Source organism: Pinus tabuliformis, chromosome X (assembly GCF_031772625.1).
Source record: "Pinus tabuliformis cultivar Carrire ecotype Pingquan chromosome X, CPIR1, whole genome shotgun sequence".
In the NCBI taxonomy this organism is placed as follows: Eukaryota; Viridiplantae; Streptophyta; class Pinopsida; order Pinales; family Pinaceae; genus Pinus; species Pinus tabuliformis.
This window is the reverse complement of record NC_142308.1, coordinates 920131065-920147941: the sequence shown is the minus strand read 5'-3', so window position 1 is coordinate 920147941 and position 16877 is coordinate 920131065. Positions and strand designations below refer to the sequence as shown.

Sequence of the window (16877 nt, the reverse complement as noted above, 5' to 3'; positions counted from 1 at the left end):
CAATTTCAAGTGGTGGGATTAAAGGAAGATACGGAAAAGGTCAGTTGGTGGATATTGGAAAATGGATTCAGAGTGATTGCTATTGTGGGTATGGGACGACAAGGAAAAACCCTTTTGGTGCAAGAGGTATTCAACAACCAAAAGGTCGAGATAGTTTCGACCAATTTGTGTGGCTTACAATATCACCCAAATTTATCATAAGCTAATTGAGAAAATCATTTTTCAGTCTAAGAAGTATGACTTTCTAAATTTTGATGTAATATCTAAATTTTACTTTTCTCCATTGGTAAGGTAGCACTCAATACATATATTGAATCTTCAGAAGAAGATAAAAGAAGAAAATCTCGTGCTCTTCTATCTCAATTTCAAGCGGTGGGATTAAAGGAACATACTGAAAAGGTCAGTTGGTGGATATTGGAAAATGGATTCAAAGTGATTGCTATTGTGGATAACGAATCTAACCTCTTGATGTATTTCTTTTGTGCTAACAGGCATTCTAGAATGCATTCTTTGCAGAAGAGGTGGCCCTTTTGACAGTAGAGGGAGTCTATCAATGGCTTCAGGCACAGAGAACAGGAATCAAATGGCTTAATGGAGTCCTTGTTGAGCCTTTCCTTTTGAGTACCATACCCAAGCTTTCTCTTCTTGTCATATGTAAAGAACGCCAAGTCTTTGTTGTTCTTTGAATGCCTCTGCAGCATCTTCGCTAACTCGGGGATTTACGATTGCCGACAACAGATACAGGACAGAAATGGTGCATGTGTCAATCAGTCGTTAACAGAGTCGGAGGTGTCACCAAATTGTCCCTGGGTGGCGAGCTGCAGAGCGGATGAATTGTAGAGCCGAGGAATTGCAGAGCGGGAGGTGCCGAGTCGAGGAGGAAGGTGAGTGAGCAGCCCGCGGGATCGCAATTCCTCATTTCGAATTGGAAATGGCAACAACTCTCCATGACTACAATTCCAGCTCGGATCTGATCTGTCAGGGGATGTCAGGATTTCCAGCACCGATCGGATTTTCTATCAGGGAATGTCAGGATTTCCAGGGGAGGGTGGCAGAGCTAGGGGAGGGTGGCAGAGGGCAGAGGGATTGCCGGCGGCCGGAGCCGAACGATTTTCCGGGCGGTGACGGAAAACGGGCCATTCCTCCGCCTAGGTAGACTACTCCTTTCTCCATTGGTAAGGTAGGTGGTCTTTTTAAGCTACTTCTATTCTACAAAACTACAGGAATAAGTAGAATTTAAAGGGTAGGATCTTCCTTCTCTGCAAATAGTTATTTACAGACAATTTGTAAAGTAAGATTACATTTAAGACTTTTTCTTACAAAATAGTTGAAATAAATGAAATTTGTTTTTCATTATTTCCCTTTCTTTTCACAAGTAAAATCTTATTCTAGGTTACTCTCAATATCCTTGACCAAAAATGGCCTTTGAGGTAATCTACATGATCCAATCTTGATCTTGGAACTATACAACAGGAAAAAAGTATTGTCGTTTACCCATGAATGGTACTCATTTATCAAATACCTCAAAACAAAATTGAAAGATCAGACATTTAAACACATATACAGAGAACATAAAATTGATTTGATACAAGAACGACTATGGCAAGGTAAGCAAGGTCTAGATCTAAGTGCAGTATTAATGCTATTTTGAGGAAACAGATTTCTTCTTAAATTTATTTGAGCATTTTTCCTCCACATATAAAATATAAAAGAGTAAAAATAAGTAAATGAAAATACTCCTAATGCGTTGCCCTCTTCATGAAATTTTATCACCCAAATTTGTCGTTGAAGAGCTGTTGCTGTCGACGTGCAAACAGATAAAAGTGTCTGAGGAAAAAGAAGGGGGTGTGAAGGGAATTCAGGACAGAATTAACAAATTTTTGAAGGAATGAATAAAAATCTAAAATGAAGACGTTGTTTATTTGTTTCAGATGACTGTGTTAAATCTAAGTCATACTTCCATCCGGTCATTGCCCACGTCTATTGGGAACTTAAAACATTTGAAGTTCCTAAATTTATCCAAAACAAACATCAAAAAGTTGCCCAACCGCTTGAGTGGTCTGAAGCGTCTCCAATTTCTTGATGTTAGCTGGTGTGAATAGCTGTCTAGCATGCATTTGGGGGTTGAAGCCCACATATATATAGTGTATCTCAATGTGAAGGGTTGCCGAAAGATCAGACATTTAAACACATATACAAAGACCATAAAATTGATTTGATACAAGAACGATTATGGCAGGGTAAGCAACATTACATGCATACTTAATTATGAGACAGATAAACCTGAAGGCCAACACCACTACATTACAGTTCTAACTTGATAGTGCCATAATACTTCAAGTCTACTTCTTTGCTGCATTATTCCTATTACCAAAATTAGCAGCAGCTTTGGCTGCCCTGTCAAGAACCCCAGCAACCATCAGTGCTCCTGTTGCAAAATAACTGTTGTTGACAGGAGCTGTTCTTGCATTGCAAGCTTCATGCCCAGCTGTAATCAAAGCTGCTTTTGATATCTCTCTGAAGAATTTGCCAAAATCTGCCACCTTTGCTGCAGCAGTGTCCATCACTTGATACTTCTAGTCTAACTCTTTGGCTTTGCTTAAAGTATCTTTTCCTAGGGTATAACCTTTTGAAAGCATTGTTGTAACCACTTTTACTGCCTGGTCAGCAAAATGGAACAAAAAATCTCAGTTTCTTATCAAGGACTTCAAACTGTCTAATAACAACAATGTTAATATCCTCAGAATATCATAGGCTAATTGAGAAAATCATTTTTCAGTCTAAGAAGTATGACTTTCTAAATTTTGATGTGATATCTAAATTTTACTTTTCTCCATTGGTAAGGTAGCACTCAATGCATATATTGAATCTTCAGAAGAAGATAAAAGAAGAAAATCCTGTGCTCTTCTATCTCAATTTCAGAATGCCATGTCAATCTGAATGTGACTATATTCAAAATGCCATGTCAATCTAAATTTTTTCAAGGAAATCGTTTTGTTCACCTTCGAGCATTGTCTGTCAGACTCGCTTGGTCAGATTCTCGCCAACGATTTCCCAGAAGGAACGCTGCACCGTATTGAAAACGAGGGCACCGAACGATATCCCTATCAGAATGAAGCAGTATTTCTTGATTTCATTTTATATGTATAACAGATCAGGGTTGTAATAGATGCTTAGCACGGAACTCAGGATGTAAGCGAAGAGTGCGCTTATGGAACCGCAGACCATGGACCCTACGGATCCTAGTAGGGCATAGGCCCATTCTGGGGCATTCATCTTGACTAGTCTCCAGAATGACCCTGCCTGCTCTATGAAGGGTACTTTCTCTGTTTTGTGTGCTGAGTTGACATTGACAGATGTGCTGAAATCGGAAGTTGAGAAGTCTGAAAGCCTTCTGGAATAGGGAGATCGGCCATAAGAAGAATTTCTTCCAATTATGGGCGAGCTCACAGAATTCCTTGCACTGGAGGGCCTGGAAATGGGCAAACGAACAAAAAATCAAAATGAGAATACAAATCTATGTTCATTCTATTTCCCCTTTCTTCCTGGGATCATTCAAACTGATAAATACTAAGAATTTATGGAAGGTACAGAACAATTTTCCTTTCTATCTTGGTGATGAATGAGTGGGTCATTCAGAATGTGACAAAATGTAAAAGTCCATAAACTTCTACAGAGTAACATCTAAAGTTCCAATAAACACTAGAAGGGTTAATGGGAGGAGCAAAACAACTACAATTTAAGAAAAAAGATTTATCTCTGGACCGAACAAAACCATTATAATTTGAGGAAAAAAAATGAAGGATTGTATGAGAAGGCATCCAAATAGTTTGGTGGAAAATCTTTCACTGTAATAAAACCAGAAAAACTTGGCAGCTGCTAAATAATTTTCCAAAGAAAACCCTGAGGATCTATAGACAAACAAAACAATTATAATTTCACAAACTGCTAATCTAAGGACGAACAAAACAAGTATAATTTTATGAAGAAGAAGCCGAGGATAAGCATTATCATTACAGTTTTGCAGAGAAGGCCCCAAGGATTTATGGGACTGCAAAAAAAAATTACAATTTTATAAAGAAGGGGAAAGGATTTATGGGAGAAACAAAACAATTCCAATTCTATGGACTTTCAGTGAGAAAACTATTGCATAGGTTAACCACAATGTGCCATTATTGAATTAACATAGTGGGATAAAACCTTTACCTGACACTGTTCTTTCTTGCATTGTTACCAAACCCATGGGCAGTTTCTTGGAGTCTGATCAATGTTGAATAAGCCCCGTCATCCCCTTTTGAGATAAGGTCATCGTGAGTCCCCATCTCCAAAATGCTCCCCTGCTAAATAACTACCACCAGATTAACCTTCCTAATGGTTGAGAGACGATGTGCCACAATTACTATTCTTCTTCCTATCATGAACCTGTCAAGGGCTTCCTGAACAAGTTTTTCTAATTCAAAGTCCAGAGCACTGGTTGCTTCATCCAAAAGTAGTATGGCCGGGTTCTTAAACATCGCTCTGGCTATTGCAATGCGTTGCTTTTGTCCGCCTAATAGTTGACCACCTCTTTCACCAACTTGGAGTTGCAGACTGAATTCCAGAATGGATTGTTAGACGATTAAATAATCTCCAGCCATTAGATCATCAGTGAAGAACGTTCTGATCAGTGAAGAGTCGCTCGCCCTGAGGTCTGAAGCGACACACGTGAGTTTTGCATATCCCTCTAGACCAGAGATACCCATTTTCAGCCATTTCTCATTGAACATTCCAGCAGGAAAAACTGTAGCTATGGTTGGTCGAAGTGGGTCGGGAAAGAGTACTGTAGTTGCTCTGGTCGAACGCTTCTATGACCCCATTGAAGGTATCCAATACATGATTTTACATGGCATTTTCATACCCTGAACTCCGGTTTTTAGTTTAATGAATTGCTTCTCAAAAGTACTATTTTTAATTTCTCTGAATGAATGTCAAGTGCTACTTGATGGGTTTAACATCAAAACTCTGCAGTTGAAATGGCGTAATTAATTATAAATAGAATAAAAACTTTGCACCGTGAGAACCCTACTTAATTTCTACTCCATAGCTAAAATTTAAAAGCCAAAATTAGAATTGAATTGAAAAAAATCAGTCAAGATGTGTCTGTGATAGCTTTACTCTGCACTCGAATGACTAATATAAAGTAAAACAGTGATGAGGTGCCACATTCAAGAGTAATGGCAGATATATCCACTTCGTGTGTCTATTGATATATGTGTTATTGAATGGTGTATATTTATATTATTTATGTTTGAGAAGATCAAAAAAAATTTGTTGTTAAGGTTTAGATTCAAAAAACAATTGTACTTCAAAAGATTTGATTTTTCCTTGGTAATTTGATAGATTTAGATTTGAAATGCATCTATACTAATCTATACTCATTAAAGACTGCGCTGTTGAGTCTCTATTATTTACCATTAAAAATTCTAAAATGGTTGATTGATGAAAATAGTATAGAATGAATATTGACTAAACACATGCAATAATGTCATTCTAATCTAATACAAAAAAAAAACTTTACTAACGTTCTTCCTGGAGGGAGAAGAAGAGGGAGGAATTTAGGCTTTATCTTTCCAGTCCATTAAAGAAATAAACAGACAAGGCATGGCATGATAATAACCAATAAGATATCATTACAAGCGAGCTTGTCTGAAACACCCTTCTATCCCAAGTCAGTCATTCATACATACAGGTTAAATAACTCCAAACATAAGTTCGTCTGATAATCTTGCCTGCCACTATAAGATACAAAGCGAATGAAGAAACATTGGGTTCGAAAGTGGTCATGGGATCAAGTTCAGCAAACAAGGAGTAGAAGCATTAGTGGTAGTAAGCATTCTGCCATTGAGATTCAGAACTTGATCATACGAAAATTGTATGAGAGACGGTCAAGCTGGGCCTTGAATAAACTAACAAAATAAAATCTGAATTTCGATCCGGAATCGATTCGGAGAGAGTTAGCAATGTCACCTGGCATATTCTTAACCTGCAGAAACATGGTATGTCCAATTTCTCTCCTCATAGCTTTGACTACCTTCTTATTGATATTCATGGCAAGATTTCTTGAATAAGCATCCCTGACATAGAATACATTGATCGCTTTATCCCCTCTGGTTGTCACATCTTCTCTTGTCACTGAGAGACCATTTTCACGGAACATGTGAGTGACATCCGAAAGAAGGCCTACTCTATCGCTTGCACATAGCTCAAGACTCAGGCCCTGTTCATCAGGAGCTAGAGGTTGTTAGATTCAGTAGCAGAAGTAGAGATTCAGATCTTCAGATCAACATCTCAGTGAGCAATTAGTTGGATAAAACTTGAAAGATTTAGAATATGGAAGGCAAAATCCACTAACCTCAGATGCCCTACGTTCTATTGCACCCTCCAAGCACTTGAAAACTCTGTGATTCTCATCTTCTGTGTCTAGGGTACAACCATCCATATGCCGAATGTAATATTCCTGTAAGTGCAAATTTTTTATTTAATTAGATTTTTTTTTTTTGGTTAAGACAGATGAGAAGACGAGTTTTGAACTAGTAACCTTAATATTAAGAAATGCCTTAACAGCATACCTAATCACAACATATAAAAATCACAGTATATACCCACTAGCCCAATCAGAAAGACTCAACACATTATTGCCACACATTAATTAAGGACATGTTTATGTGTTCAGTTCTTGACGGAAAATTTTTTTGGGAGGGTCAAACACCTTCCCTCACATACAAAGGGCAACTAAGATTTGAATCTGAATAGTTTGCATGTTGGCTCCCATCTCAATCACTAAGCCACAGCCTGATGGAAGAAAATGCATATATTTTTACCCAGAGCCACATCCTGATGGAAGAAAATGCATATATTTTTACCTAGAGCCATAGCATGATGGAAGAAAATGCATATATTTTTACCTAGAGCCACAGCCTAATGGAAGAAAATGCATATATTTTTACCTCTTTAACTTACCTGCAATGCATAAGGTAAATTGCAAGTGATTGAAGCATGAAAGACAACATACTACATGTCTGTCAGAGTACAGACTATCAAACAACAACTTTGGCCTGTCACTACACTGGATATTAACCACAAAATAGCATTTTTCATTGCAGTTCTCGATGGTAATGACAGGCTTCTTGTTTTCATCCAACAAAGTGGGGTCTGAGGAATCAGAAGAACACTCATAGTCCCTGTCAGCAAACATCAGCTGGTGCAGACGCCTCTCTCGGTGAGTTAAGCCCATGGAAAAATCTGTCTTGACTCCTTTGGTGCCATTGTCATTCCCTTTAAGCACATTTGAAAGTCGTTCCTTAATGGTAGACAGACCAAATTCATCCTCTATAGGTCGGTTTGATAATTCATCAGTTACATATATAACACATGCTACTCTCATATTATGGGTCCAAGATTCTGCTGCTACTACATTGCAACCAAAGCTTGTAAGCACTGCAGAAATTTCTGAAAGAAGACCAGGGCGATCTGTCCCAGTGAATTCTATTGCTGCGTATCCACCAATGGATTGTACACCTACAATCCTACCTAAACAAGTCTTCACCTCTCTACTGGAAGTGACACGCTTTGTTCCCAAGGACTGCAGCAAGAAAATCAACAAATATTAATGAGTAAATTCTCATAAACAATTCCAACAAATCCAATATACTAACAATCTGCACCACGTCCTCTTGTTAAAATAAGTTAATTTCCAACGTCAAGCTAAAGCTACCTGCTGTATGTATTCAATGATGCTTTCATCTGTAAGTTTATCCCCTAGCTGGTCTGTCACATGAAACACTGTAACACAAAAGCAAAACTTGAATCATTCAATCAAACAATTGGCTGAGTCCCCTGCAATGTCCACACAACAGCATTTGCAGAGATGAAAAGGGAAATGTTAAATGATAGATCTAAAGGAGCGAGCTTACCATCCATAAACCATCCACCATCTGAGGAAATATATGATTTCGAAATGGTTAGATCTAGATCAGTCAAAAGTTGGACCACTTCAAGAAGTATGCCATGTGACAAAGGAAAGAGGGAAGGATGGAGACCATTTCGGACCTGTGACCTATGCGTGGGATTCCAGACTGTCTTCCAAGTCGGCGGATTAATGTCATTTTATCTCATCCCTCTTGGCCTTGAGCCTCAAGTGCATGATTTCCTGAAATCCTTTGTCCCTTAAAACCATATTAAAACCCTTTCAAAGTTCGTGACCAATTCTTCTTCTTCCAAAAAAAACCCGTCATTTACCACAAGCAGTGGATGAACATTAACATGGGATCACAACTATCAGGTAAGAAAACAGCACTAACATTTATCTCTTCAGTTGTTCCTTTAAATTCTTCTCTGAAATCCTCATGGAAAACGTCAAATTTTTATATTTCCCAAAGAAATCCTCACTCTACTTCCCTTAGGTTTCTCTGCATTAATCGCCAGGTTTCAGCTGCTTCATCATCTGGCTGTTATCCAACTCTCTCAATTTCCAGAATCTCAAGAAATTGTGCTTTAACAGAAAGCCTTCTGAATCCCAATTGCCATTGCATTCACTACCAACTATGTTACAGTCAGAAACCCCACTGGAATTGGAGAAAATACAGTACATGCCCAGACTCTCTACATCCCGCATTTAGCAATCAGTACATTACAAGATCTTCTTTATTGCCTTACATTTGCATTCCACCATTAACCATAGAAGAAGAGGGATTCATCCACAATGTCTGTTCTGCGATAATGCAAAGCCGCTGGGACTCTCTTCAGTAGTTTGCAGCCCAATTGAACGCCCACCTTGTTACTGGGGTCTTGCAGCATTTGCTCAGTGATGCTGATTTGGCAGTTAGATTCTTTGATTGGGTAGGGAAGGAAAAGGGGCCTGAGCATTCGATCGGGTCATATTTGGCGATCGTCGAAACCCTGGTTGGAGCCGGTAGGCTATGTGATGTAGAGCCATACATACATCGTCTGACTGAAAATAATAGTGTTTCAGTGTCTGAGGTGGCAAAATCGTTGTTGAATGTATTCAAAGGTTGGGACTCTGCTCCTCTGATATTTGATTTTCTTTACAAAAGCCTCTTGTCATCTGGGAAGGTGAAAGAAGCAATTGCTGCATTTCATCAAGTGAAAACTCATGGGTATTTTCCAACTGTTCAATCATGCAATAAGATACTTGCAGGGTTACTCAAATTGAATTGCTCGGAGCAGGCTTGGAAATTTTATGGAGAAATGGTTCAATGTAACAAAAGTGTGCAGTGAAACATTACAGTAACATATCTTGCCACGATATTCGAAGTCCATCATTGCCGGCCAGAGGGGATTTGATTTCAGAGGGGTTTTCAGGATGAAAATGAAACCCCTTTCACTGCCATGAGAGCTCAGCATTCGTCCATGGATATGGCGAAATAGAAGACCGCATGGGTTTTTCAGAAACACCTCTGGTTTGTCCCCTGGAAATCACGTACTCTGTTGTCGGCGGTTCTTCCAAGTGTTTGCCATCGTTGTCGGCGGTTCTTCGCAGTGTTCACCATCATTTCGCCGGTTGAATATCATCTTCCTCATAGTCCTACAACAATAATAAGAAACGCACAAAGAATTGATCCAACGATGGGAAACATTTTAATCATCTAACATGAGATCGGAGGGATCATAGTAAGACACGTAACACAACAGAGGAGAAATTTCTGAAAGAAGACCAGGGCGATCTGTCCCAGTGAATTCTATTGCTACGTATCCACCAATGGATTGTACACCTACAATCCTACCTAAACAAGTCTTCACCTCTCTACTGGAAGTGACACGCTTTGTTCCCAAGTACTGCAGCAAGAAAATCAACAAATATTAATGAGTAAATTCTCATAAACAATTCCAACAAATCCAATATACTAACAATCTGCACCACGTCCTCTTGTTAAAATAAGTTAATTTCCAACTTCAAGCTAAAGCCACCTGCTGTATGTATTCAATGATGCTTTCATCTGTAAGTTTATCCCCTAGCTAGTCTGTCACGTGAAACACTGTAACACAAAAGCAAAACTTGAATCATTCAATCAAACAATTGGCTGAGTCCCCTGCAATGTCCACACAGCAGCATTTGCAGAGATGAAAAGGGAAATGTTAAATGATAGATCTAAAGGAGTGAGCTTACCATCCATAAACCATCCACCATATGAGGAAATATATGCTTTCGAAATGGTTAGATCTAGATCAGTCAAAAGTTGGACCACTTCAAGAAGTATGCCATGTGACAAAGGAAAGAGGGAAGGATGGAGACCATTTCGGACCTGTGACCTATGCGTGGGATTCCAGACTGTCTTCCAAGTCGGCGGATTAATGTCATTTTATCTCATCCCTCTTGGCCTTGAGCCTCAGGTGCATGATTTCCTGAAATCCTTTGTCCCTTAAACCATATTAAAACCCTTTCAAAGTTCATGACCAATTCTTCTTCTTCCAAAAAAACCCGTCATTTACCACAAGCAGTGGATGAACATTAATATGGGATCACAGCTATCAGGTAAGAAAATAGCCCTAACATTTATTGCTTCAGTTGTTCCTTTAAATTATTCTCTGAAATCCTCACGGAAAACGTCAAATTTTTATATTTCCCAAAGAAATCCTCACTCTACTTCCCTTAGGTTTCTCTGCATTAATCGCCAGGTTTCAGCTGCTTCATCATCTGGCTGTTATCCAACTCTCTCAATTTCCAGAATCTCAAGAAATTGTGCTTTAACAGAAAGCCTTTTGAATCCCAATTGCCATTGCATTCACTACCAACTGTGTTACAGTCAGAAACCCCACTGGAATTAGAGAAAATACAGTACATGCCCAGACTCTCTACGTCCCGCATTTAGCAATCAGTACATTACACGATCTTCTTTATTGCCTTACATTCGCATTCCACCATTAACCATAGAAGAAGAGGGATTCATCCACAATGTCTGTTCTGCGATAATGCAAAGCCGCTGGGACTCTCTTCAGCAGTTTGCAGCCCAATTGAACACCCACCTTGTGGCTGGGGTCTTGCAGCATTTGCTCAGTGATGCTGATTTGGCAGTTAGATTCTTTGATTGGGTAGGGAAGGAAAAGGGGCCCGAGCATTCGATTGGGTCATATTTGGCGATCGTCGAAACCCTGGTTGGAGCCGGTAGGCTATGTGACGTAGAGCCATACATACATCGTCTGACTGAAAGTAATAGTGTTTTAGTGTCTGAGGTGGCAAAATCGTTGTCGAATGTATTCAAAGGTTGGGACTCTGCTCCTCTGATATTTGATTTTCTTTACAAAAGCCTCTTGTCATCTGGGAGGGTGAAAGAAGCAATTGCTGCATTTCATCAACTGAAAACTCATGGGTATTTTCCAGCTGTTCAATCATGCAATAAGATACTTGCAGGGTTACTGAAATTGAATTGCTCGGAGGAGGCTTGGAAATTTTATGGAGAAATGGTTCAATGTAACAAAAGTGGGCAGTGAAACATTACAGTAACATATCTTGCCACGATATTCGAAGTCCATCATTGCTGGCCAGAGGGGATTTGATTTCAAAGGGGTTTTCAGGCTGAAAATGAAACCCCTTTCGCTGCCATGAGAGCTCAGCATTCGTCCATGGATATGGCAAAATAGAAGACCCCATGGGTTTTTCAGAAACACCTCTGGTTTGTCCCCTGGAAATCACATACTCTGTTTTCAGTGGTTCTTCCAAGTTTTTCCATCGTTGTCGGCGGTTCTTCGCAGTGTTCACCATCGTTTCGCCGGTTGAATATCATTTTCCTCATAGTCCTACAACAACAATAAGAAATGCACAAAGAATTGATCCAACGATGGGAAACATTTTAATCGTCTAACATGAGATCGGAGGGATCATAGTAAGACACGTAACACAATAGGGGAGTTGATTTCAGAAGGGAACGCCTTACGGCGTAATTAATGATACTTGTTCTTCACTATTCCGTTTGAATCACTTCAAACTAATTTCTAAATAAAACTTATGAAAATTTTAAAAATGACACATTTTTTTTGTATTGTAGTAGATCACTAGGAAATCCATTGTATATTTGTAATTTCAGATCTCCAAGGTCTGAAATTTCATCATATGGTATCCCTCTAAGTTCTCTTCACAACCCCATAAGTCAGACTAGTATTGGAATCTTCATAAAAGAGTTATTCCTAATCTCCCACAATGACCTAATTATAAATGGATTCAGTAGAGCGAAGTTGTACAGAGTGACATGTGTCCTTGTTTTGACCTTTGGCCTCGAAATTGGTACACCACAAACCACAGTCTATGATGTTTCACCCACTTTTTACAAAATTCAAATCTGATGCCTAAAATGAAAACTATGACGATTTTACCTAGTTCACTTATTTTGGAGCCTACAAAAACCTTAACTTCCCTAGATCATATATATGAAAATACAGTGAATGAAGATCTGAAATTTTTACATGAAATTCATGAAGATTTAGGTTCCGTGTGATAGAAATTTCAGCTTCTAAAGCCTCATAGAGAAAGCGTTATAGTGAAAATTCCAATATGGCCTATTTCAAGAAGAAAAACCTAGAATCTTGAAGCTTTGAAACCAGATGCTATGCAACCAGCTCACAAAATAGAAGAAAAAGTATATTAACAACTTCAAAATTATCCTCTTGGGGGAAATATCTTTTGTATTACACAAATAAAAAATTCTTTGATAATTCAAATGAAAAACCTCCTTTCTATACATACGAGTGTAAGGTGTCACAATATAATCAAACATGACATAACAATCATAATGTAAGGGCTCAACAATAACCATAGTGGGTTTCTATGGGGCACAACAATAAAAATATGGGGACCATATGGGCACAACAATAACAATAATGGGATACGCTGATAATAAAAATGTTGGCTTATTTGGGCCTAAGCCAGGCTCAGAGGTGATTTAGCCAAACAAATCTCAGTACTACTGGCCCTTTCGGCAAAATTCCGCAGAGCGTAGAGTGAGGTCTCACCCAAAGTAGTATGGAAGGCTGCTAGAAGAGATGTCTGATGGGTTCAAGTGGTCCACGTTTTGACCCTATGCGGACGTTGCTACGCACACTTTCCCATACTTCGCAGCATAAACTACTCCCTTCACGCAGCCCTACTTAGGGGCCAAACATTGTTATTACCCAAGTCCTTACTAGTATTCCACTGTTAGTTTGATTAACTTAGCCTACTTGTATGCGTTAAGTTATACTTAGTAATACAAATCATTCATATAGGTGTGTGCAGTAAATAAACAATATATTTGCAATTTATAACAAGCATGCATTAACCCAAGAATAGATGCAAATAACTATGATAAAACTTGTCTTTATTATTTTCTTCTTCGATTATGGACTCGAATCCACCTTGCACACTCAGTTGCAGGGGTCCGCGCACTCAGCTGCGGACTACTAGGCCTCTGCGCACTTAGTTGCAGAGCCTTCTCCTACTCTATGACCGAAGACACACTTAGTCACTTCGACTCTTTCCTCTCTTCTCGCTTCCTTATTCCTATTAGTTATCTTTTACACTTAGAGCCTCACTCTATTAATACAATCCCATGGTCCACGGACAATATTACATTACAATACTATGGCAGACAATCCTGTGACTCTATCATACATTTCACGCTCTGCGCCTGCAAAACTTGGGATTTGAGCCCCAACACACGCCTTCTGGGGATTCCATGCCCAACAACCCCCCAACACAAACATCATGACTCGCATTCGAGTCACTTTGTCGGCACAATGATCTCTGCATGGAGTGCCTCCAACTATTCTCGAACTGTACTTAGCGCCACAGCGCACTCAGCTACTTCTTGCTGAATCTACAACATCCGCATTTCTGAGACCTCTGCATCTGAACTGTTTCCATACATCTGTACTGGTATATGTTTATAGTCCCACGTCTTCATCTGACTCATTGGAGTGCGAGGACTGTGCTTTTGCTGGCTAGCCAAATAGCCAGCCCATCCGTGTGAGGTTTCAAGCGGCTGCCATTCACCTTGCCTGGGAAGGGTTGTCCATTTAGTTTTACTAACTAGACCGTGCCTCCGTCTGTGACCTCCTTAACCACGTATGGTCCCAACTAATGCATTTTGAATTTTCTCGGAAATTTTTCAAACTTACTATCATACATAAACACTAATTCATTGACCTTGAATTGTCACAACTTAATATGGTGATCATGCTAGGTCTCTTCATGCTGCTTTTGTACCTGCTCACGAAAAAAAGCCAAGAATCATTGCTCCTCCAGTTCTTCCAATTGTACAAGCCTTTCCTCAAGAGCTTCACAGTCTGTCATTCATGTGAGTGCTGCTACACAAACTAGGTATGATATATTCCATCGGCATTACAACTTCCACGCCATAAACTAATTGAATGGGTGTTTGTCCTTTCAGTTTCTTGCACGTTGTCCTATAATCCCATAGTGTGATGTAGGAAAGTGTTCCCTCTTCAGACAGAAGCAACCCCTAGAGCCTTAGAGTGGGTCTAGTCACAGCAAGGACAAAACAAAAATTGATTCCCTTAAATAGTCATCATTGGAGGCCTACCTCAAACTGGTGGTTGATGAAATTCTGTTGCGCTGCTCCAGCTTCCATTTCCTTCTCCTGAGAGAGTAATTGACCTAAAACAACACAAGACAATGACAAAGCACATAACCAAGAAACAATAATGATCTGTTTACTCACAATGTGAAGAAGTGATGAGCTATCAAGTAAATTGCATACAAGACATAGGAAATCATCATTTATTGTATTAATAATTAAATAAGAGTAAGCTTACAACCGGGTCTTGACGTCACAAGCCTTCTCAAAGGGTCCAACTAGTGCGTTTCTCCAAGCATTCACTCTCAAAGATGGGTCTCCTAAATAGCAGTCTCTCTCTCTCTCTCTCTCTCATTCACAATATTTACACAAGATTAAGGGCACTCCACACCTTCTTGCAAACTATAAAGCAATCCCACACTTGCCACACTCACACCAACTATCTATCAAACTAAAAAACAGCAGCAACACTGTGCAACCAAAATAACTAGCAGATGATAGCAATGGTCAGTGATTTTATAGGAGAAGGAGTCTCCATGAAATGATGGAGAGGGAGCTTATCCTCAAGACAAGCAACACGAAAGACGGAACTACCATGCCAAAGGGAGGAGGGCGACCTAGTCTCACCCAACAACTAGGTCCAGAGACATCCAGAAGGGCGACTGTTGAAACGAATTCATCCAATCTGGATCGTCGTGAGTCTATAACTAAGATCTAGCGCTGACATCGCTAGTAAGCAATGCAAGTAGTCAAAACTTCGCGAAAGATACCCAATAGACTCACGCCGGAGCATGAAATTTGATTGTCGTGGGAATCAAGTGTACTCCCATGCTAGAAGCGCGATTGTATAGATTATGACTGATGTTTGTCACATGTATTTAGCTAATAGTGGCGATGAGGCAGAAAACATAGGAAAAGTGGGTCAATTTGCAATACAAGAGAGCACTTGTCTAGTATGAGCATGTTTTACTCGATACATGACACAGTAGAAGGACTGGGGTGAAGGCAGTGACAAATTACTGTGTAACAGATGGCCCCTAAAGTATGAAGCCCGAGAGAGTGGGAGGGCTGAAATGCTTTACGAAATTGCCTGAGCTGGAACACCTTCTGGAAGAACCTGCAGACGCAAGTACTACTAAGATCTCTGATAGTGAAATACATGTAGTCTAGGCATGGGCGCAACCATCCAAAAGACATACATTCTAGGTCTGTGGTATGGACACAGCCATCTAGTTAGTAAGACCATGATAATGATAAAGGCATGGTCACAACCATTCATGAAGACTCAGGTATGGTCGTAGCCATCCATCAATGAGTCATGTAATCACGAACCAACCTACGCAGCCCAAACATTTATAATCTTAGTTTGGGGTCTTGAAAGCCAATCAATCATAGTACAAATTCTAGCATGCGAATAGATGTGCTGAGTTCGAGCATGGTAGAAAGTCGCTTCATTATCGATCAATGAGGAAAATTGTTAACAAGCGCAAGAGAAACCACCAATAATTCCAATGACTCTCAAGGTACTATCCAGTACAATCCACAAAGTGTGAAGAATGAGGTAAATTCGAACACTTGCATAATCACCCAATCGACGTCCAATGATGAAAGTCAATCGTCAGGTGTGAAGAAGTTGCCATTGTGGCATGCAAGCAACAAGGTACTGAAGGGGATCTATAGATCAGTCTCCTGGATAATGAGTTGATGTCGACAAGAGATGATCCATTGCAAGAGGGCCATAAGGTTTTCCCCATCAATGATATAAGATAAGGAACAAGTAGTAGATGGAAAAATAGAGTATCAGAAGAGGAGGTAAGGATGTAAACTGTAGAAGGATTATACTCTTGAACATGTCGGTGACAGGACTCTAGAGTGTGGCAGCATTCAGGTACCAAGGGATCAGAGGCTTGATGGAGACAACGCAGATCAGATCAAATGAGGCTAAATGGCAACCCAAAACCCCGGAAGGCCAAATGACGATGTATGGATGTCCCAACCCAACAAGAAGCAAAAGTGTCAATGTTCAAGAGTGACTAGCTACCACAGGTAATCAATGAGAACTTCCAAATCTTCCCCCCCACCATTGTTGGCGAGAACCCCAATTATTTTTGAAAACAAGCTTGAAGGGGATAGCATTTGCTTGTAATATAAGTTTGACCTTTGGCCAAATTCAACCTAGTAATGGTTTAATGAGCCCTAGGGAGGACAAGCTCGAGTCTCATCATGATGACGAGTCCATTGTCGTCGAGGGTTAACGAGTCTGACATAGGCAAAACACTGAGTCTTTTTCATGTTTAGAGAGTTTGAAAAAGA

The 16877-nt window shown here is 39.7% G+C and overlaps 1 protein-coding gene and 1 pseudogene across 1 annotated transcript; both read right to left on the bottom strand.

Annotated features, from left to right (window-relative positions):
• Positions 1-2491: 2491 nt before the first annotated feature.
• LOC149142677 (ABC transporter B family member 1-like) lies at positions 2492-4405 on the bottom strand. The gene is made up of 3 exons (XM_089449678.1): positions 4207-4405; positions 3003-3472; positions 2492-2660 (listed from the first exon to the last, which is right to left on the bottom strand). The coding sequence occupies exons 1-2, from the start codon at positions 4320-4322 to the stop codon at positions 3139-3141; spliced, it is 450 nt and encodes a 149-aa protein (XP_089305804.1). The 5' UTR covers positions 4323-4405; the 3' UTR covers positions 2492-2660; positions 3003-3138.
• Positions 4406-5887: 1482 nt separating this feature from the next.
• Positions 5888-16318, bottom strand: LOC149142676 (ACT domain-containing protein ACR3-like; annotated as a pseudogene).
• Positions 16319-16877: the final 559 nt, after the last annotated feature.